The following is a 23,516-nucleotide window of genomic DNA, read 5'->3' on the forward strand; positions in this document are numbered from 1 at the left end:
CCCTTATCAATTTTCTGTCATTTAAAAAAAAGGATAACGCCAATTTTTTTAGACGTCTGTCGTTCATCTGCTGCTTTTTCCAACAAACATCTTTGTGCTGTCTTCTGCGCTGTCCCTCTTGTCTAAGTTTTCTTTAAACAACCACAAAAACAATTAATTTTCTTCATCAAATCCCACCTTCAGCTGTCTTTGCCGTGATGTGCACGCAGAAGCAAGTGTTAGGCTGATGGCGTGCTGGAAACGGTGCCTTTCCTGCTGATCAATACAGTCTCATTGTCTCCCTCATCTGCCTGTAGCCATCTGTTGTCTTTTGTCTTATACTTTTGAGCTCTTCAGGGCAGGAATTATCTTTTTGCCCTATATTTCTATATGGTATACCATTGTAACCATAGTCCAGTATTAAGACTGCTAGATACAACGATGATGCAAACAAGCAATAACAGTGACAAAATTTGCTTGAAGTTCATTGCAGATAAATGTTTGGAATTTAAGACCCGGAAGGAGGAGGTGGTTCAGGAAAAAAACCATCCATTTCCCTGCTTTTTCAGTGCCTCTGAAAAAGGTTTAGAACAGCAGTGGATGGGAATATTAATTCATATCTTTTTATATAGCAATGGATCAGGCTCAGCAGGTCTGACAGCCTGTCTCCATTGTAACTCCTACAAAAGGCAGTAAAAAGACTCCCTTGAGAAATGAATCAGGCCCTGTGGAGCCCGGGAAGCTGTATGCTGGAGGAGCTGTGCTGCTGCCTCGCAGGATTTAGGTGGCTCAGACAGAGGAGCACATATTGACATTTTTATGATCAACTCTGATTTAAATATGCCATATTTTCCTGTTTATTTTTTAAAGAATGAATGTCAGAAAAGTTAACGGCTGCCAAACTGCACAAGGTCATAAAAAATACGAGACAATCCAAGATTGTTTCCACAGAAACAGTAATTCAGCCAGTTTACTTGGGACGACAAACGCAAAAATATAAATATTACAAAATGACTGTTTACGTGCAGGAGGCCTAAAGGGCAGTTTCTGCCGAGGGTCCTCGTTTGAATGCCCTGTCCGTGCCTACAGGTTCATTTGCAACGCTGTAACACGTTACGGGGGTAATTTTATCTTGCACCGAGCACTGTAAGTGTGAGGATTTGCCCGTATTTCCACAGCGCAGCTACAGCAGCGACTACCTGACTCAGCTCACAACCCAGAGGCACAGCATCAAATTTCCCAACCCACTTAATTTGAAAGCCTGCCAAGATAGGTGAAAGACCTTATAAATATGTAAAGCAGGAAGTTCAGATTACACAGGGATGTAAATTTGCAGCGATGGATGCCCTTTTAAAAACAATAAAAGCCCCCGGGGCTGCCCGGCCGGCCGGCGCGGAGTCGGACCGCGGCATTGTACTTTTCGTGCTGATTTTATTTTGGATTTCTACCACTTCCTGGAGGCCAGGGGGAGGCACGGTGGGAGGAACCGAAAAACTCGGTGCCACAGCCATTTTGTTTGTGGGCAGCATGGTAGAATTCTGTCAGTCAGTATGAGGAGGGGTTTTTAAACCAGTATTTATAGAAAAACTATTCCTGCCGTAACGGATGTATCTGTTGAATTTAGTATTAATTTAGTTCTTTCGTAAGGTAGGTATTTATCTTTGTAAGTAAATGGAGTATCGGCTGGGATTCAAGGCTCCCCGTCTCAGGGAACCCCGGATTCCGTCTGGGCATGACTGGCGCTTCTGGCTGCCGCGAGGCTGCAGAGGGCTGGTGTGTGCTGGCGGGGGGCGCCCGGGGCCGCGGGGGGGCCGGGATGCGCTCGTCGGGGGAAACTTGCTTCAGGGCTTGGAGCGGGGGAGGGGGCAGGGCGAGCGGCGAAGTCTCCGAATTATTTTCTCCAGCTGTCTTTATTTATTCATTCTCAGGAGGCGGCTGCTCTCGTTGAAGGCGGGGGGGTGAACCGAGCCGTAGTTTTGCAGTGTCACCGAAAACCAGCGCTAGACTTTGGTCCTGTGCGTTTGAAAGGCGGGTGTAAAATGGCACACTGCATTTTTCCAGGCGGCGGCGGTGGGGGGAGCGGCGGGGCCGCCGCCCGCGGAGCCCATCGCTGCCGGCCCCGGCAAAGTTGTGACCCCGGCGGCGCTCGGCCCTCCCCCGGCCCGGCCCCCCCGGCCCGGCCGCCGCGGGCAGCGCCCGCAGCCCCGGGGGAAGCCGCCGCCTCCACCCGGCCATCCTGGGGGGCGAGGGGGAGGGGAGCGGGAGGGAAGAAAAAAAGTCTCACTTTTTGTATTTGCGAAATATTTTAAGGATGTTCGGCGAGCCCTTTGCAGCATGGAGGTGGCTGGCTGCCGGAGAGCGGGTATGCAGCCCATATTGTCACCGCCGTTTTGCAAGGACTGCCTTCTTCTCCAAAGGTAAGTTTGCGATTTTGACCAGAAATATCCGTGGCTGCGTTTTTTTGCCGTGTGTTCGTGCTGGAGAAGGTTTTCGTTGTGTTGGCGAACAAAACAGCCTTGTATTTTCCCTAGCTTTGCTCTCGTGTGTATTCCACCCAGCGATGTCTCCTTAATTTCGACGATTGCCGAAGTCAGTTTTGTTTCCTCTTTAAAATTTAATACACGCGAAGGTTAACAACAATTTAAGTTCAATTTAAGAGTGTAAGAACTCGGATATTTTCGAGAAGGACTTGCTTTTCGCATCTGGCTTTTTCTTTCGGGTTTTCCTTTACCGAGTAACAAACGTGCTCATGACCGAATATTTTGCTGTCTTTATAAATATAATGCAGCTCTAAGATACAAAGAAGCGTATTACGTTGCTATATAGTCAGCTCGTGGCTGAAAGAGTTTACAATGCTATTTGTGATGGCTCTTGATGGTTTACTTTAGTCTAAAGTAAGGAGGAAAAACTGCCCTTGCTGTGATGAAGGTGGAGATTGGCATAACAGGGTTTATATTAAGTTATGTCTATTACTAAACAGTGACCTTTTTATTTGCAAATTAGTGCTCTTATGGCAATTAGCTTAAAGCATTAGTTATATAAAGGTCCTTATTTCACCACGCTTCAGTTAGGTGTCTTGTTGGGGGGGGTGGAAGGGAGGTGTTTTGTTTGTTTGTTCTTTTTTCCTCCAAGAAGGTACATTTGGGAGACATTTTGTAATTTTGGGCATTTTTCTAGGCGCATTTTTTTTTTCACACGGTGGGAGATCTTTTTTGTTTTGCATTGATCTGTGTTGGTGGCGCTGTGGCGCTCGGAGGCGCCTGCTGGCCGCGGCCCCGGCGGGGGAGGGGGCGGCGGGGGGGCGCGGGGAAGGTGGGGCGCGATCTCGGCTATTGTAGCTTTGCCTTCCCTCTTTATGCAAAGTCGCCGCAGATCGGTTAGAGCAGATGGTTAAACTGTATCTTTGAAAAAAATCGTAATATTGCGTGAACTATGGCCCGGAATAGGCATGACCTCACCCTTTTGCTGTTTTGTGTAATGAAGCAGATTTCTTTTTTTTTTCTTTCTTTTTTTTTTTTTCCCAATCCTGTACCTAGAGATCAGTTTTCTTCGGTAATGAGATTTTCCAGCCCCACCCCCGAAATGATTTTGCAGTGGCTGCAAATGAAATGTTCCTAAATGATTTTTACACACAATATGGAAGGCTTTGGGATACGTTTGTTGTGCAATTAGTCCATTGTTTGCTCGTGGGGAAGTTAAATGTTATATCCATTGTGGCTGGTGAAATGTTCAGGTCCCCGATTTTGGTGCGCTTGCGTATGCAGCTTTCCTGCTGAGGTCTCGGGGAGTTTAGCTCGTGTGTAAAGATGGGGTTGGAAAGAATGTGGAAGCCAGCATGTTCCTTCAGACTGTAAATAGGATTTGTTTGAGGTGGGTGGGTTTCTTCTTTCCTGTTTCTAATTGGAGTGTGTGTGTGTGTGTGTGTGTATATATATGTATGTATGTATATACATTTTTTTTTCATATGTGTTGTTTTCCTTGTCGCATCTCGGCTCGTTACTGATTACCTCAGTTGGAAGTGCAAATGTTTTGGAAGGCTTTCTGCTGACATCCATATTAGGTATTTAAGAAAACCGAACTGATTAACGTTCTAAGATGATGGGTGGGAAGACATAGTCAAGCAGATCAGGATCAGAGCATATATTAGAAAACTCAACAGGTTTAGGAATAAATTTTAACGTTAGATTTAACATATTTTTGGTGAATTAGTGTGCTTGTTATTTTGGAGTGAGGTGAAGCTGGCAATTTCACAAACTTTGGCACCTATTTTATGTTTTAATACTTTTTATTACTTTTAAAGAACACATTTAACAAGGATTGTACTATTTGAAAATTGTCTCTAAACTTTTCATGAGTATTTTGACCATCAAAAATGCATTTAGATTTTGTTTTAAAGAAAGCTTGCTGATTGTTCAGTTGCAGTTGTTTAGTTTTATGGAAACTGATACAGTAGTTCTGTGTAATGGCCATGTAAAAAAGAAAAAGGAAGGTTAAATCTACTTCTGTCTTGGATAAATACGTTCTGTAACCTCCATCCAGTAAGAGGCATTGGTATCCAAGAGAGCAGTCAGCTCTTCCAGCATCTCTCCTCTCTGAGACAAGAACTGCTTTTATGAAGTCCCATCTGCTGCATAGTCTCGTTGGCCCAGGAAGGTGCAATATGACCATTACATCTTCAGTGCCCTGGTGCAAGGCTTAGGTCTGAAGAAACTCTCAAGACTTGGGCCTTCTGAGAAAGGGAGGATTTTGTGATGTGGAGATCAGATCTCAGTGAGGGAAACTGTACAAGGTTGGCAATTTGGGTTATGCCAGTGGAAGTGGAGAGAATTTTTGTTGAATCTATTAAAATAATTCTAAATCTTAGAGAATCAGTGGGATATTTACATGTTAGTAATTGTGATGCAGCTTTCATTGGCTTCTTTGCATTGTGTAGACTGATGAATGGTCAGCCTGCTGGTCTGTGGACGACAACATTGAGCAAATGAGAAACTGCAGGCAGTTTCATGCTTCTGCTCTTGTCTTCCTGGGCTATGAAAGTGGTGAATTCCTGCGACTGCAGCCTGCTGGCCGTGAATGAACTGATTCCTAGTGATCCTGCTTTCACACGTAGCTTCTAGCTCAGGAAAGGCAGCAAGCACATGGATTATAAGTAGAAATCTGCTCCCCATTAGCTCTTCTTTCTCCCATTCTGTAGGGGCTATTCTTTAATATTTGTTAAGTTTTTTAGCTTTAATATTGCATCTCATGAACGTGACTATTCTCACTCTTACCGAAAAATCTGAGGTGAGAGGAGTGGAGTGCTGATATTGTACAATTCAGCTGTTTCCTCACTTCTCTCCAATTTCTTTCTTGAACCCTTATTGAACAAGAAGAAGCAGTTACCAGCAGATGTGGTGCCAGCAAGGAATAAGAGTTGATTCTGAGCTCTCTCAGAGCTAAAATTTATCTTCTGCAGTGGGGTGGGTGGGATTACGGAGGTATGGCTTTGTCTTATGGCTGTGTTTCTCCATCCCCTCCTTCTGAAACGTCTGTATGCCCATGTATGCAATACCAGGATCTAAATCATAAGAGATTTTCTTTCTTTTTTTTCCTCCTCTTTTTTTTTTTACTGTGGGTTTCTTCCTTTCCTTCCCTATACATCATTTCTAAGATAGCAAAGCTAATCCGTTTTTCTACTAATACACTTTCCATCTTATGTAGAAGTTCTATATAGGCTCTATAAACCCTTTCAAGCTATTTGGCTTTCCTGGCCTAAAACTGTTTAAAGTGTAGCACCCTACTGTAAACCAAATAGTGTTTGCCAAGACATTAACACATCCTGAATGATTTATTGGACCAAAAAGAACTGTGTGCCTCCATAACATAGCTATCATATTGGTCTTTTACTACCAATACTACCAAGTACTATATTCTCAATTAGGAGCCACAGGGTGCAGATGGCTCTCTTTCTAAAGCTGTCATAGAGATGTAGATGTACAGATTCCAGTCAAATTTTGAAATTTAACCAGTTTTCAACATTATCCAATAAAAATATGGGGATTTTTCCTCAGATATATGCTAGTGGCATAAAAGAACATAGTTTGGGATTCAGTTCAAATAAAAACTATACCCCCTGTTCTAGTCACTCCTATTACTGTGTTCTCCCCCCGCCCCTCATGTGTGTTACTGTGCGCTGGCAGCTAGGATTCCTATCTCTTCCTTTCTGAGGGCTCCAAACTATCCATTGATTCCTCGATGCAACACTCAACTCAAGGTTTCAGGAGGGGAAGAAAGTCACTTTATTCTATAACACCATTTGACATAAAATCTGTTTTTTCACCTTTCTTATTTCATGACTTTGTTATCTGTTGTTCTCCACATCATACACATCAGCATCAATTTATAATGATGAATCATTGGAAGTAAAAACTTCCTTCAAGGGCAATGTTTTCCAGCTGTGAATAAAGGATGTGTATTTCTCTCTTCCTTTGGATTTTCATATATGCTAGGGAGTTAGGTTCTTCCACATCTCTTCCAAACTGGCATTTGCATGGATCTTGAGTCTTCAGAAATAATCTTAAACTTTCATATGCCAGAGGATAATGCTATGGCTAAAGCATCCTACCATCTTTTAGCATTCTTCAGGTTTTCCTCTTTTATCAAATATCTCAGAAAGCTAAATTATGTTGTAGTGAAGAGATTCAAATCTGAGACAATCCTAGATTTTAAGTGCTTTAGTAAATATATGGAAAAACAAAATCAGTGCTTTGAAACAGAATTTCTCTGGTTTGCTGATGTGATCAATTGAGAACTCACATGCTTTTGACATGTATGACCACATACCAGGAGTCTCCATTAAGTCATGTTTCCAACATATTGTGTTACCACTGGGTTGTCGCCTCCTCCCTAGGAGGAGGACGATATTGGTACTGCATATTTCCTTAATAGGCTGTTTTGTTCGTAAGTCTAGTCTCCCTAATAAGATACTAGCTAAAGCCTAAAATTGGTGGTCAGAATTTGATCATTAAAGTAGGCATTGCAGTGCTTAAAAAGTAAGTAAACTTGTGAAAATGATTCTTGCTACCTAATTTAAATATTCCCTATAAAAACAGTGGAGAGAGATGGGAACAGTCAATGAACATGAGTGCTAATCTTCACTAGCCATGCAGGGAGTTGAGATACTGTTACAGAGGTCCTAGATGATAAATGAAAGTTGCTGAGAGCTGTATACTGCCAGACAGTAGAAAGCAATAGTTACAGAAGTCATTGCCTGTTGGTTTGAGCACCAGCACAGATACGAAGAGCTCCAAGTGTTGGGCTTTTCCGTAGTCTTGAGGGAATTCAAACTGGGAACAACGGTCTCAAATGAGGGGATGTGGCCTCTCCAAAGCTCTGGGCTGCTCTGCAGAGGAAGGGGATGGGAAGGAGTTGGATTTCACAGTGTGTTAAGCACTGGAATTCCCATGGGAAGAGGGAAAGAAAGGATGGGGTGGAACTCATTCCTGCTCCTGCGGCTGCTTTATAGATTTTGTTCAATAACATTTAAATGCACAATGTAGGAAGTCCCAAGAACACTAACCAGAACCCAGAACTTGTTCCTCCCAGAGGAGTCCCATTTTGTCAGGTTTCATCTTGCTTCTTCTCTTGGACCTACGCCTACAAGTGTATGGTTAGATACATAGATAACAAGGCTGTAAAATGAAGGGGCCAATTAACTGGTGCTTCAACAGATTAACAGTAAGTTATGCTTCCGAGTAAATTGAAATCACCGTATCTTAAGCACTCAATGTGCAACTCACTCCTCCTAACTTTAGATATTGTTAAATCTGTCACCCTGCCCATTGGAGAGAGTCAAACAAATTGCGTATTTAAAAAATCCAATTTGGGATATCTACTTTGAGATGAACTGTATTTTAAACTTTATTGATTATCCTGATGGGGATCTCCACATACCTAGTATGACTAGCTCAGATGTGAATGTCCTCACTTGATGAGATCCCACTCCTTAGAGTTTTTTTACACTGTGACTTGTGCACAATCTAAGTAATGAAAGGTTAGTTCTTAATCCTTTTTCCCCATTCAGAGTTTTAAGAAACTTAGTAAATGTAAGCAAGAGCTCCCTGGCCCTGTCATATCTCATGCAGCTATATGCATTAATGCAAATAAGAGACTTTTTGATATTCATCCAAACAGGCTAAAAAGCAGGTGATTCAGATCTGGGCCTCTCAGAGTTACAGATATCCATTAGGACCCCTGTATGTCTACTAGGAGTCTTGGTGTTGCCATGATGGATGAAAACTTAATTTCCTCAAAGGGTCTTTTTACTTCACCACTTGTAATGCTTGGCGGAGACACAGTATCCTGAGGAATCACTTTGGACAGTTTTTCCTTGAGAAAAACTAAAGTTTTATTTCAAAATGCTCTAATGCAGAGCAGTTATGTTATCTCTGATGACCTTAAAGGTGTCTGCCCAAGGTAGTATATTTTGATGCCATTGGGCAATGTGATTGTGGCACTTTCTTTGAATTGTGAATAAGCCACCAGCATCTTTTAAAGAGAGGCCATGATGAACAACAAACAGGAAACAACTTTGTATCTCAGACTGTTATGTATGCACGTTCTGCTTGGCCCGTTTCCATTTAGAAATCACTCAAGGAACGAGAATTCCCTGAGAAAATGTTTGAATTTCTTTTGTCAGCTCTGAAGCAGTTTCCCACCTAACAATCTGCTATTGCAGCGGTTTGTGGGACTTGCATGTTGTAGTCAAGGAGGCTTTCAGATCAGCTGCTTTAAAGTGGGAGACTGTTTCCCTTCCTATCTTCTATGTTCTCCCCTGAAAAGAACCCCCCCCCCTTTTTTTTAATTAGGCTATGTTCTTTTAACACCCTTCTTGAGTTGCTTACAAATCAGGTGAATTTCTGCAAGCTCAGTACCTGTGATCAGTACCTGACTTGTGAATAGGCCTCTGCATCAATGACTGTGACCTGTCTTCTCCTCTTGGAAAGATCAACAGAGAGATGGCCAAACAACAGTAAAATGAAAACATTATTCAGTAAGAATATGACAATGGAGTATCTGTATCTGAAAAAAAATAAGCCACAACTACTTGTACTCTACCTGATTTAAGAAAACTACTCTCCTTTTGGTTGTGTTTCTCAGGATGGCCTTACACCAGACTTATGGATTTGACATGATATGTATGTGGTTTCCTAGTCTGTGTCTGAAGACCTTGTATTACCCAGCCTGTAAATTCAGGACAGTACTTCTCATTTTGGGGCAGGGGGCAGCCACTTAGCCAGGATATTGGCGCATCAGCTTGGTTTCATGAGCTCACCTATCTTTCTTCTCGGGGCAACTTCATTTTTCCCATCTAAACCAGAACACTTCTCTCAACATCTGTCCCATTCACTCAAGTCTTTTGCATTCTTTAAATGTCAAAAATGACTTATTCTGATTCTAAATGCTATCAAAGTTTTTCTTTTTTTTATGCCTCTGTTAATGCTAATATTGAAAGAAAATCAAAACAGTCTTACAGGTTCTGCATTCGGATCTAGCCTCCTCTGCTGGATATATATTCAAACTTAGTTCTACAGCTTTTTCTCACTAATACAGTGGTATTGAGTCTTTTGAAGTGTGTGAATAAGTGTTTGCATATAAATGTGATCATGGTTAGTTTGTATCCCAGAAGACAAATGATATCTCTATAATGTTCTATCTTATGCTTAATTTAGAAGTACAAATCAAACTGCAGTGTGTAGTGTAAGGCCGAAAGAATTTTTGCATTTTCAAAAACTAATAAAATTCAGAAGAGCTATTATACAAATCTTCCATTCTGAGACTGAGGAGACAAAGGCTAGTCAAGGTACATAACAGTTTAAAATGACTTCTATGTGCTGTACGATTCTATGTTGGTATGTGAAACATCCCTCACTTTACAAATATTTCAATGTGTTATTTTGTGACTTCAGACTTTTTAAATCTAAAACTTGAGTTATTTGGGGTGTTCTGTTTTTTCCTCTTTGTTCTGAAATACTCAAAAATGATTTTAATACTGACTTGCAAGACAGGATGTCTTATCAACAGGAGTGTAAGGTAGTGAAGTAAATGATTTATATTAAAAAACAAGTTTAAAATCATGCTTTATCTGGATTAATGAATATTTGCTGTATCTTGGCACATACTGAACCATTAAAATTAAAACAGCAGATTTTCTGAAGTTATGCAGAGAAACATGGCCTGGCCCCAGTATACTCACCTATCCCAGGTCATTCTCTGAACCCTATGACAGCCTAAGCTTTAATGTAGCATGTGTTTCTTAATGGTTAAATAAAGGGTTCAAGACAGTGTGCATCACCACATCTACCATTAGACCTGTCTATAATCATAATTTCTACCTATCTGCACCTGTTCTACCTTTTTAGCCTTTTGCCTTACCTGGTGTAGAATGTCAGTCTAATCTATACTCTTAATTTCTCGTAGCTGTTTGATTAATAGATTAGGTTCTCTTGCCAACACAGCTGCATTTTTTGCAAGTCCGATCCTCTGCATTTTCAGGAAAAGATAGGATTTTTGCCCTTTTACTGGCAATACATAATTATGAGATTAAGTTCATTTGACTCAGGAATTATTCATGTGTTATAAACCAATGTTTGCAAAAGCCCATGCCTAAATAAAGGGTGGGTAGCCTGTCTGCCAACTTCAGATTTTATTTATTGTCATGTTTCAGGGTAATTGGCATGACAGAAGAATGAACAGTGATTTTAATATTATTAGTATTATTATGTTTTGTACTTCAGAATAAAAATTTTTTTTTAATAAAGTCCTACTAAAGCACACAATCTTTTTGCCTCTATGACAGTGTTAGTACCTGAACAAATGTGTACTTAGTTGGAGAAAAGTACCGATTTTTTTCCTGTTTCTTCACACCTGTAGAAACCTAATTCATGGATGATAATCATGTATTGTAAATGCCCAAACGATTGAGGAAGTTCACTGACTGCTGTGATAGAGCCTTTAATTAGAAGCTTCTCAAAACTTCCTAAAAATGGTGGTTTTCTTTTTTTTTTAATGACTGCATAAATTTTTTTAAATGGCTGTACTTTGGAACTTTGTCACTGCTTAAAATGAACTGCTAGTGGAATATGAGGAATTAAAGTGAAAAATAAACTCATTTTTGTGCTACAAGATTTAAGAATACCAGGAATGTGCCAAAAACCAAGCTGGAGAGCTGTCAGAAACTAACCATGAAACCAACCATAAAAACCCATACCAGTAGTTCTTTTAAGTCTGCAAGTAATTCCAGAATAATTATTTAAAAATATAATTAGAGTTGGACAGAGATGGATACCTAGAAGCAGTTATCATCTAAGCAAAGGGACTGGTGTTAAAGAGATTTAAAATAAGCTTACTTTGGGTAAGACCTCTCAGTCCTTATTCACTACAGTAACTGTTAAAACAGTAAGGGAGCTGTATGTGAGGCAGTAATACAGGGTATTAAACAAAGCAGTCTGGCAAGAAAGATACTGTGTAGTCACAGTCAAGACTTTAAAGGCTATAGGTGTTAACAGTAGAAAACACTGGACTGCATGCTATTCATAAACATGTTTCTATTTATGCTATAAATTGTTACTGAAATTAAGTGTTTGTGCTGAGTGCTAAGCAAATACTGTGAGGCAATGAACCAGCTTCAACAGCTGAGGTTTTGATCTGCTGGTCCAGTCACTAATTAAGTTTTATATTCAGCACTGGCCTCATTAGTACTCCAAAAAAGGGAAAATAATCATTTAGCTTACTGATAAAAATTGTGAATAATTATAGGAGAGTATTAACAAATTTTAGGTTAGCCTACACCTTCAGCGAAGAAAGAAACAAAGTGTTAGAGTGAGGGGGAGTAAGTAAAACATCAAATAATTCTTATTGGGAATTACATATTTCATGTAGGCAGTCCTGTTCATTATAGAATTAATAAATCATAGTATTGGTATTCTTAGCAAATCACCTAGATGGTCACTAGAAAAGAAAATGAATGTAATGAATAGACATTTTTCAAATTATGGAACAGAGCATTAAAAAGTCAGACATTCAGGAATTGTTTTTGTCCTTAAAAATGTAACCCTTTTGCAAAATTAAATGAATTGTTTTCTTTCTTTCCTCCTTTAGTATATAGGAAACTACTTAATCCTAGAGATTCGTTTATGAAGTGAGTTGCTATAGAAGATGACTGAAGCAAGAAGTTAAGATGTCTAGCATAATAATTTGGAGGGAACACACAATATGTAATTGAAGAATAAAGCAGAAACTCATAAACTGCGTATTTCTTTTAGCCCTTCCAACTCTTAAGATAACTTCTGAATCTAGCAAAACTTTTTTTTTTTAAAAAAAAAGGGGGGGGGAATATATCTCTTCATACAGAAGAGTCTCAACTTGATTAAGTTTTGTCTTTTTTTTTTCCACTGCTATCTCTAAAAGAATAACTGCTTCCACTATTACATGTTTTCCATACACGCATAAAAATTTAGGTCTGCTGAACAAGCCATATAAAGGAAGCTAATGCTGTTCTGATAGTAAGCAAAAAAAAAAAAAAAAAGAAAAAAAGAAAAAAGTCCCAGAAACCCTTTGTGCTTTCAGATACCTTTTGGGTAAACTGAGAATGGTAAAACTGGCTCAGTCTGTGCCAGTGGTGGGACAAGTACTGAGTCTTAGGATAACAGTCCTACTGCTAAAAGAAGCAAATCACCAGTGCTTCTTGCAGACTTCCTCTGCTCCTCCTGGGGCGGTAGACTACCTGCACAATCTTCAAGATCCTCCCAGTTACAGCTATAAAAGCAGGGATGCTGTTAATAGCTTTTTGGTACTCCTCAGTTAGCTTTCTGTTTCCTCTTAACAAAAGAATAGGTTTCTGGTGTCTTTACCTCATCTTCTGCCATTATAATGTAGCCCAGTGAAATAATGTTTTTCAGCTTAGGTTTTTTGATATTTTTTGCAGTAAATTGATTATTGCAGGATTACTTTTAGACATCTTCCCTTAGGATGCTGGACTTTACTTTTCTATGTGTTTGACTGACAACACATCCTGCAAGTAGGATTATGCTGTTAAAGCGGCATCTAACGCCTTCTTTTTGCTCATTGAAAAATGTTGCCTGGGGTGTTTTTATGTTTTTGAAACATTAAAACCCCACCCATACTCGGTGATATGTAATCAGTATGAAAGCAAAATAATAAATCCTTCATTTGCTGACTAGTTCAGACACTATTCTCTTATGCAGAAGTTTTCAAATAGTTAACATGTGACAGTGTTTTACTGCTCTGAGGCCATATTAAATTGTATGTACAGTTTTATCATTTTTGAAACTTTTTTGCAAATGTTTTATTAGACTACTCAATTCTATTCAATTTAAAACAGCATTATGTGAAGGAAGAGGGCAATGGTAGTAAGCTGTAGCTGAGGAATATACTCTCTAGCATAGGTCTTTTTGGTAGATTTCTTTTCAATTTATATACTCTTTTTTGCTGAGTTGTTAAAGTATCTGACCAGATTTCCAACTTGGTACTCACTGTAGCTTTGTAAGCAGTTGTACTGGGACAAATGAGGGGGCAGCGTGACTACGGAGTAGAAAGACTGAATGGCAGAGCAGGGATAGGGACAGCATTATCTTAAGCTGATATTGCTTACAAAGACAACACATTACGAAACCGCAGCCTCATGCTCGGCGCCTCAGAAATGATGAATGTTCATTTCAGCCTATCTCGTGTTTGTTAGCGTTACCTAATGCAAAATACTATTGTTGCCTTGTGACTTCCTGCATGTAGCTTTAAAATGTGAAACCCATTGATAACATGGTAATTCCCTATCTAGTTTTAATTATGGTCACTTGCAACTAAGTGTTAAAACTTAAGATTTTTTTCCAGGAAAGTCAATTTTTTTTGTTTTCCTTCTGAATGTTAAGGAGACAGTTAGTTTCATAACAGTGCTTTACTAGTCATTTCTGGTAAGATATAGTTCATGAGAATAGCAATCATTGATTTGATGCTGGAAACCTCGTGCTCATGTTTAACACTTAAGAGTTTCTCCTTTTATCAGGCTGTTATATCACCCTATTTAAAAAAAAAAAGCATTTGAATCTAAAGGATGATATTCTTACTACTCATTGAATGGGATAGGAAATAGATCTAAAAAAAAAGTGCTTGCAGCATTATCTCTTCTTTGCTGTTTTTTTGTATTCCTTATGTAAATCAGAAATGCTTACATCAGTAAAAGATAATTAAAGGATTTGGTTACACAGTACATGTTCATTACAGAAAAAAATTCATATATAAGATACAAACTATTTTTCCCTCATTGAGAAAAGGATTGAGGAAGATAGATTTACCCAGTCACTATTTCAATTTATGATACAATAAGGACTTCAAACAGGCTTTCTACCTATTGCATCTCAACCATGAATGTACTGAAATAATAAAGTTAATATATCATACCATTATTTGAGATGCCAAAATTGTGAGACATTGTTATCTTTCTGTGATAACTTATGCTGTTTTTGAGGCATTCTATACCAGAGTGGTAGCATGGTGTCTGAACTCTTAAATATATTTAATAGTACCATTATCTGTTTTAAAACAGGCAGTTGATACTAGCAAATGAGGTGAAATTCACCAGGAATCGATTCATTTATGGATGAAAGCTTTATGCTGTATGCATCTACTTTCCACCATAATGTGGAATTTCATAAAATGACAAACCACTAGTGTCATATTTGCCAATATTTATCTCATTTTAATCCAAACTGCAGCTTACTGATATTATTTAAAAGAATAGTTATCTATAATAACAAAAAATAGCTGAGATGCAAATTTTAAAAGAAGCATCATTAGCAAATGTAAAAATAACAGGAGTATACTTATAGAATCCATAATTGCTTAATACAGAACATGAGAATGAACTATATCTTTCAGAATACCCTGAAGATTAAGTCATTCTGGAAACTACAATATGATAACTTTGTAGTGAGTCATTTCTTAATATCTGATTATTGAAAATGAAAATAATGACTCGTGATACTTTTCTGTTATCAGTTCATAGTAGTTGGCATTTATGGAGCTAAACAGGCAAGAAACAGCTTACCAAAATTACTGCATGATTAAATGATGTGTGAGTTCTACAATAGCAGAAATAGTGTGCAAACTTGGTCCAGCTGAAAAAAATTTAGTACTGCAAATATTTATGGATATGAAAGGTAGTGTATATTTTAGTGTGCACAGCATATTCCTCAATTTTTGAAAATCTAGTAGTTTCTTCTCTATGTAAGAATTATTTTTAAGTGGTAGGCAAATAAGAAGCATGCTTTACTTTCAACATGTTCTTATTGTGGTATACTACAGTTCTAAGTAGTTACAAGAGAAGAACAGCCAAAGAAAATGAATAGATGGTAAGGAGTCAAATGTTACTTGATTTTTAATCCCAGCTTGACTGTGGATTTCAGTGTCTCACTTTTCTTTTGGTGGGGGGGGAAAAAGAAAAAAAAATTACCCTTCAAATGAGGCCAGGGAGTGGAATGACATCAAATGTTCAGGATTAATACTGTTTATTGCTGTAAAGAGGTCTTTCCTCATATGAACAGACTTTCTTTAAAGCTAGAACAATAGAAAACTAATGTATTGCAATAGCAGCCTTTATATTATATTATACTTAACAATCTAATTGGAGATAAACTTCTAATACAAAAAATGAGAACAAGAATAAAAAACTTACCAGAAGTTGAACAACTGTTTCCTAGAATTTTATATCCCTAAAATACACAATTGCTTGAGTCCAGAAGGCACCAAAATGGCATGCAGAATTTAACATATAAGCCCTTTATACATAGCTATGTTGTGATTAGAACCTGATAATATTACATGCTTGTTTAGAAGACTGAACTCTCTAATGACAGAATATACTGAAAGACTTTCTTTGGCTAGGAGAAACTTAAAAACATGAAATAAATAAATATCAAAATTTGTAAAACCTGACATTTTCTGCACAGAAATTGCAAACGAAAACACATTTTTACATTTCATAAACCTGAGTTAGATACTGTAACAAGAGATCTCTTTCTGGACCTAAATGGTTCACGTTCTGGGATCTCCCCCCTTAATTGCTCCATCTGGATTTAGTACTTTTGCATGTACTTTAAAGTCTGGTTATATTTAGCACCTAGATAACTGATGTATTAAAACTCTTGTACAAAATTCTTTCATTTTTGTAAAGCTAAATTACACTAAATATTTTGAGATCAGAAGAAGATGGAGCCCTGAAGTGGCTCTGATATTTTAAAAAAAAGGGTGCAGCATTCATTTTCAACAGTTTTGTGTTTATACAGAAAAGAACAGCAATTCAAAATGAAAAGAACAGCAATTCAAAATGCTGTTTTCATTACATTTCAGTTGCATTACAGTCTGTTACATTACAGTTTTTAGAACGGCCACTGTTTATGTTTAAAGTAGAGAAAGGCTAGATTATGCCTGCCTATGATGTTATTTGCTTCTACTGTTATTTTAATAAATTGGACAAACAGCATAGCATAGTGTGATGTCTTCTATATGTTTAAAATATAGTATAAATGCAATTATATAATCCCTTTTAAGATTAAGGGAAAAATAATGCTTCTGTAGAACAACTGAATATACACTTACTGGTCTTTAACTGAGAGCTGGAAAACAGTATGCTTCTGGTTATTATGCAAAATAGGATACCAATTCTAGATAATGACTACTGTCATTAATGTGACTGTGACTACACACAATTTTTTTTTTTTTAAGCAAAACTTAAAATATATCTGCATATCCTAACTGCAAGGAAAGGAAAACAAAAATATCAGTCTGTTTAAAATCCTGCCTCTGAAGAGTTCTCTACCTTTTCCTATTATCACCTTAAGTGAACAGAAATCAGTGCTGATATCACATTGTTTTAGAATCTCTTTGTTTTTTTCAAATATCACACTTCTCATTTTAGTATCACATGAGTTTAGGATCAAATAAGGATTAATAAACAACTAACTTCTCCAAAATAGATGAAAGCAATCTATTATAGGCAGAACATTTTTAAATTTTTTAAACTGCAGAGTCCAAGAGTTTTGGGCCAAAACTTTCTTAATGCATGGTGTCCTGTTTCTATCCAAATGTTACTGTGCATTTTGCATGTTTTGCACTTGTCTCAGGCCTGTTAAGGTTAGAAGTACAAAGGTCAATTAAGGATAAATTCAAGCCTGAATATCCTTTCTTTACATTTCAGAATGTTTTTTACACTTTGCTTTTTATTGTTTTTCTTTCATCAGTGGAAGTGGAGAGTTGTACTTAATTGCCACGTTTTTGCTTAGGTATTTCATTTTTCAGTTAGTGCTTTAGGTCAAACATCATTTATGACAGTGTGTTGCCATTTACTTTTGTCATTGCCTTACCTGTATGCTAACTGGATAAACTAAATTATTTAGTATTTCTGGAAAACTTTTTTTCATATACAATTCAGAGTTATTTTATACTCTGTGAATACTGTCTCTAGCTAGTAAATGCATAAGCTTTCAAATTAGCATAAAAGCAATATACAGTTTCAACATCTGGTTCTGGTGTAACTAGTGAAATACAAGTGAATACAATGGTGTTCTTTAGTTTATGCCAGTATATTAAAAAAAAATCCCATTAAAAAAAGTCATATTCTTCATAGCAGTGGTCTTCCACTGAATTATCAGTTTGCATTACAGAAAAAAATTTTTCTCCCAAAGATGCTGTGAAGCTACATGACTTGCTGGTGAAGCAGTTTGGGAGCCCTGTGTTGAAGTCAGACGTGTAGTGTTGGATTGAAACTGTGCTATTAGCAACTTCATCTAGCAATATTTCATCTAATGACTAGGAGTTCTTTAAAGTGTAGGATGGTGGTGGTATTGTTAAAGAGGTGATGAGTTTAAAAAAAATTGCTTTTTGCTTGTATTGTAGATTTGTTGGTTATAGACCAGATTGAAAATTAACAAGCAAAATAGGACTTTTGAAATTGTTCTGTTATGTCTGTGTCCTGTTTGGTAAGGTTCTGTTTTCCTGGGTAATATGTGATAGAGAAAGGACAAGTTAAGTTTGAGGCTTATATAACTGCACAATGCAGCAATACTTTGCTTTAATAGTGGAGATACTTGAATTCAACCAAAACACTGCTATTTTCTGTTGCATCTGTATTAAAATGAGCGTAACTTCAGGCGTGTAGGTTTATTTGGAAGACTTTTGAAATGCAGGAATAATTTGCATTATGTTCTAATGCAAAACCGTAACCCACGCCGGCGGCTGTTCCAGCGCGCCCTGGGGCGGCCAGCCGGCTGAGGGGCCGGGGCGGTTCGGCACTTGCGGCCCCCGGCGCCGGGCCGCGGCCGCGTGCGGCGCCTGTCCCGAGGCGCGCGGGGCCCCGCGGTGGCTGCGCCCGGCTTGCGCCGGAGCAGCGCCGCGATTTAATGAAGCTGCTAGACGTCTCGGTGACTTACCTAACGGGACGCGCTCAGATTAGTCCCAGCCTTGCCTGTAATGGGGTCGCTGGAACGGGTGACAGCGATGACTTGAATCCAAGCAGGGGTTAAACTAATTCACGTGTCTGTGCTCCGCTACGGCACCAAGTTCTTCCGAGCCCCGCGGAGCGGGCGGCGGGTCTCCGCGGGCCGGTGCGCGGGCAGGGGGGCGCCCGCGCTTCGCCTTCGCCCAGCGCGACGCGGGCCCGCGGCGGCGATGCGGGGAGGCACCGCGCTGGGAGGCAGGAGCCGCCGGCGGCCGGCACCGGCGGGCCGGGGCCCTGGCGGCCCGCTGCCGCGGCGGGAGGGGGGGCGGGCGGCGGGCGAGGCGCCCTGAGCGCGCCCCCCCGGCGCCCCTGAAGTCACAATCGCCGCCGGGCGCGGCGCGCCGCTCCGGCCGTTGCCCTGGCGGCGCCGCACTCGGAAGGAAACAAGCGGCGCCGCGGCTGCCGGGTCGGGTAAGTCCGGCGCCCGCGGCAGGTGCCTGCGGGCCCGAGCCCCGGGCGCCCAGAGGGGCTGGCGCTGGCTCCGGCTCCGGCTCCTCTCCCCGGCTCCCTTCACCCCGCTTTCCCGTCGCCGGGAGCAGAGTTTGCTCCCTCCGCCTCGGTAACGGCAGGAGACCCCTCCCCCCCGAGTGGGGCTCGCTGAGCCGCCGGCCCGCGCAGCGCAGGTCGTGCCGCGGGCGGGCAGCTGCAGCAGCCTCGGCTGCGCGCTGAGGAGAGGCCGCTCTCCCTCCCTCCGGCGCGACGCGGACCGCGGCGGCTCTCGCCGGCGCTGCCCCGCGCCCGCTCGGGGCCGGCCGGAGCTCGCCCGCGCTCCCGAGCCCGCGCTCCCCGCGCCCGTGCCCGCGCTGCGCGCGCTCTCCCCCGGGCGGCGCTGTGCCCGCGCCCCTGCGCGATGCAGTGTGGGAATGGCTGTGGCGCTGGGGTTGGCTGAAAGAGGCGGCCAGTCGAGGTTTAATGTCCGCCATGTTGGCCGTGGCGTATTGAGCGGAGCCGGAGCGGCGGAGGAGAGAAGCCAGCGCCCAGCCCAGCCGCGCCAGCCGGCGCCGCCGGGCCCCGTGTCGGAGTGCGCCCCGCCCTGCCGGGGGAGCCCCGGTCCCTCCATGAGAGCGCTCGGCGGGGTCCGGCTCTCAGCTCGGAGCGCTCTTGCTGTCGCCCCCCCCTCCCTAGCCGGAGCCGCCATCGCCGCCTAACATGAGCAAACTGTCGTTCCGGGCCCGGGCGCTGGACGCGTCCAAGCCGCTGCCCGTCTTCCGCTGCGAGGACCTGCCCGACTTGGCCGAATATGCCTCCATTAACCGGGCCGTGCCGCAGATGCCCACGGGCATGGAGAAGGAAGAGGAGTCGGTACGTGAGACCCCCCCCCCCCCTCGGCCGGGTCCCTCCATCCCCCCCGCACCCGGGGCCCCCACCTTCGCCTCTGCGCAAGCACAAAATGGCCGCCATCTTCTCCTCGCTCTCCCCGCCCGCCGGGAGGGGGGACTGGGGAGGGAAGGCGCCGAGCCCGGCTGCCCCTTCCCGCACCTTCCCCTCGGCCTTTTCCGCGGGTCCCTCTACCCCCGGCCCGCTCCCCGCCGCAGCGGGGGCCCTTCCGCGGGGCCCCGAAAGGCACAAAGGGGGTCACGTGATACCGCGGGCGGCCGCCATTTTGTCTCCTGGTTCTTGGGCTGGGCCTTGTGCGGCAGCGGCGGGGAGACGGGCCCCGGCCGTGCCGTGCCCGCTCTACCCCACCGGGTGGCGCTGCCGAGCCGGGCGCCGCCGGAGGGGGCGCTCGGCGGCTGCCGTCGCGAGGAAGTTGTGGCTGGCGGCGCGGGAGCGCGCGCCGGGGAAGCGGGGCCGGCGCTGCGAGGGGACGAGGGTGGCGCATTGGTTGCTACCGCGGCGTCCGCGCTCGCCTGGCCCCTGCCGCTGGCGGGTGGCAGGGCTCGGGCCGCCCGCACCTCTCGTGAGCGTCGCGGGCCGCCGCAGCACGGGGGGGCCCGGTCCTGCAGCGGCGCTGCTCCAGTGCAGACTTAGCTTTGCGTTGCTGCTTGAGAACCGAGTGTCTTTACTCGCTGCCAGAAATAGGAAGAGGAAAGGTTTCTGTTCAGGTTTGTTTGAACTCCTAGAAGTGTCTTCAGACGTGCGTAGAGTAAGTAAAGTTCAGACATTTCTTGCATAGAAACGTAGAAATCAGCACCGAAATACTACTCAAAGTAAGAAACTTTGGAGGCCAGAAAGTCTATCAGTTATTTCCCAGTCTTGCTATCTCAATGGAGAATGCAACTTGAACCTTTTCCAACTGTAGGTTCACTTAATCATTCAGTTAATGTATTCTGAGACAAGTACAACATTTAATAGCTGTTAGTGCTGAAGACTGTTACTGGTAAAGAGCCTGGGCTATGCAAGTGTTTTGGTTTTTTTTTTTTCCTTTTTTTTCCCTCAGTGTTTATACCTCTGACAACACTCATTATTTCTTTAGTGTAATGTTTTTTTCCCATTTGGGTATTAAGCACAGCAGTACAAGAGAAAATGTAGAAATACAATTATATAAAGTTTTGATAGTGATAAGAACAAATGTAACAATTTTATACTCTTGAACGTTGGTAGCTGTCAGGCTGCCGTTGTCCTTTGAAGGTGACAGACAGGCTGTAAAGTTCTTGTTTATCCTTCTATATGTAGCAAACTGTATTTGAGTTACTTCTCTAAAAATTTAAAATAGATATAGCCAAGTGTAGTCTTCTCTTTGTGGCTGTGTTGGTCTGACTATGTGAGCACTTATGAAATGTGTTTAAAATTATGTAATTTCTAGATACTTCAAGGAGAGTGGGATTCTTTGCATGGTTGCATGGTATTGTTTTCATTCTATAACTAGTCGATTTTTTTGGGGGTGGGGTATAAATGCCCACCAGATATTACATAATCTCCGAATCTTGTACAAATTGTAAACTCTGTTTAACATCCACTGAAATGCATATTATGAACTGTGATGATATTTTGGGTCGCTTTGTGAAGTGATAGTTCTCAAAACCTATTGGAGTGGTATCCATTTAGTAAAAGTAGCATATAAGCAGTAGGTAGGTATGATTAGATGCTCTTAGCTGTTTAAATGTAGTAGGTATATTCTGAATTCATACCTGTGGATTCTGACATGAGAGAGCACCCTTCATTTCCACTCGCTTCAGAATTTTAAGTGTGTCTGCTGTAATACTCAACTGCTGAGTTTATTTTTCAGTTAAAGCAAGTGTGTGTGTGCGCATTTACGCTTGTAGAAATTTCATATAGCTGCCTTTCTCTTCTGCTGTTTGCCTTGCAGTTGCAAGTCTTTGGGATAGAAAATTATATGGAGTCACGGTAAAGCCTCCATACACATACTTTTCTTTAGCTGGGACATATATCTGTATCATGAGCAAGGGAAAATTGTTAGGTGCTAATTATAAGACTTTGTGATTAATGTGATACTTTAATTCTGAAGGCTATATTTTGCAAATAACACTTCAGAGCTTTGAGTGCAAGCAAACACCTCTCACAGTTTCCCTGTGGTTCTGTTCTAAATACATGCACAAAATTTGTTTGCCATTGGTAACACAAGTATCTTCTTGAATCCTTTTAGGAACTTATTAGATAAAGCAGTTGATGTTAGACTCTTCTCCCCTTCTTGTTCCTACAAACTTGCTAAATTTCCATCCTTCCCTCTGTCCCCTCACCCCCCCCCCCCAAAAGAAGTACTTTCTCTTCAGTTCTACATTGGTGTTGACAACAGAGACATGGTAACAGACTGAAGTTATGACATATATCACAGGTTAATACGCTGCTACTTTCTCTTTCCTAAACTTCACATATTGGAGGATTTGGGAAAGTGAGGAATTGTGTGTTACATAGCAGTTGAAGAATTCTCTATTATTTTTATGCACAATTAGAAAAAAAAGTATCTATCTCCTTTACAGAAAGATGGTAAAGTGGCCCTAAGAGGATGTGTTTGTGTGTATAGGGGGATTGGGGGGGCCTCAACTAGTGAGAAGAGGTGTTTGTAACTATTACATAAATAAAATTCCAACGCTGCTTTGAGTTTTTGCATAAATGTTGCTTTAAAACTACACATACTTGGAGGTAAGAGCTCTCTTCCTGACTAAATAACTTTCCCTAGGGAAAAATGCAATCAGAGATTAATATTCAAGCATCAAGTCGCAAGATTATTTAAATGACTAATCAGTGTTTTGATGCACAAAAGGAATCTATTTTGCTTCCCTTTCATCTTATCTTTCTCTCATCCTGTTCCTACAAAGAATAAATGCAGAAAATAATGTCTTCATTATTAGAACTTGAAAGCTCAGGTGAGCGTTGATGTTCTGTAAGAGTGTTCTGAAGGCCAAAAAGCCTTGCTAAGTTGGTTCTGAATCTAAAATACACCTCTGATGGGGGTATAGTAACCATTTACAACAGAAGGGCAACTAAGGGTCTTAAGGCGGTGTTAATTCAGTTAACAAGTAGAATATACCTTTCCGCTTAGTAAGTCATGACTTCAGTTAGTGGTTTTGTTTGGAGGTAAAAAAACATTACTGTAAAAAGCTTTTTGGCACACAGACAATGGTGCTTGAAGTTATCAACTGATAGTATGTTCTGACAGTTGGTTTAGCTCCCAAGTTCCTAGGGTAAACACACTGTGACTGTTGCCGAGTCTTTTTCTGAACCTAAGAAACTAAAATTCTGAGAAAGCATATGCATCTTAAAAAAAAAAAAAAAAAAATTAAGCTTTCAGAAGTATGGCACTTCTTATGCTACATTGAACATCTACTGTATTGTCTCAAAACTCTGTTCTTAAATTATTTTTAATTATTATCTGCTTTAATTATGAGACCTAGTGAGCAGGTTATTTAATACTCCGATAACGCAAATTCAGCTAACATATGCAAGTGTATTTTAATTCATAACAAACTGCCTGTAAAAAGGAGTGGAGGAAGTCGGATTTGTTTTTTGTTTTTTTTTTTTTTGTGAAATTATTTTTAAAGGATGTCAATTTGTCTGGCCTTAAGGGGGAAAAAAAAATTCGGGTTCC

The 23,516-nt window shown here is 41.4% G+C and overlaps 1 protein-coding gene across 3 annotated transcripts in view; it reads left to right on the plus strand.

The window, feature by feature from the left end:
• The first annotated feature begins 1,396 nt into the window (after window positions 1-1,396).
• The window catches only part of EPC1 (enhancer of polycomb homolog 1), a 69,188-nt gene continuing 47,068 nt past the window's right edge, over window positions 1,397-23,516 (plus strand). For 2 of the 3 annotated variants that reach the window (XM_026101533.2, XM_026101534.2), the window contains exon 1: window positions 19,345-19,828. In XM_026101533.2, coding sequence (XP_025957318.1) covers window positions 19,676-19,828 — 153 coding nt within the window. In that variant the 5' untranslated portion in view covers window positions 19,345-19,675. Of the gene's footprint in view, window positions 1,627-2,289; window positions 2,397-19,344; window positions 19,829-23,516 lie in introns of those variants that run through there. The other variant, XM_026101535.2, reaches the window with a different exon arrangement.

Source organism: Dromaius novaehollandiae, chromosome 2 (genome assembly GCF_036370855.1).
Source record: "Dromaius novaehollandiae isolate bDroNov1 chromosome 2, bDroNov1.hap1, whole genome shotgun sequence".
Lineage (NCBI taxonomy): Eukaryota > Metazoa > Chordata > Aves > Casuariiformes > Dromaiidae > Dromaius > Dromaius novaehollandiae.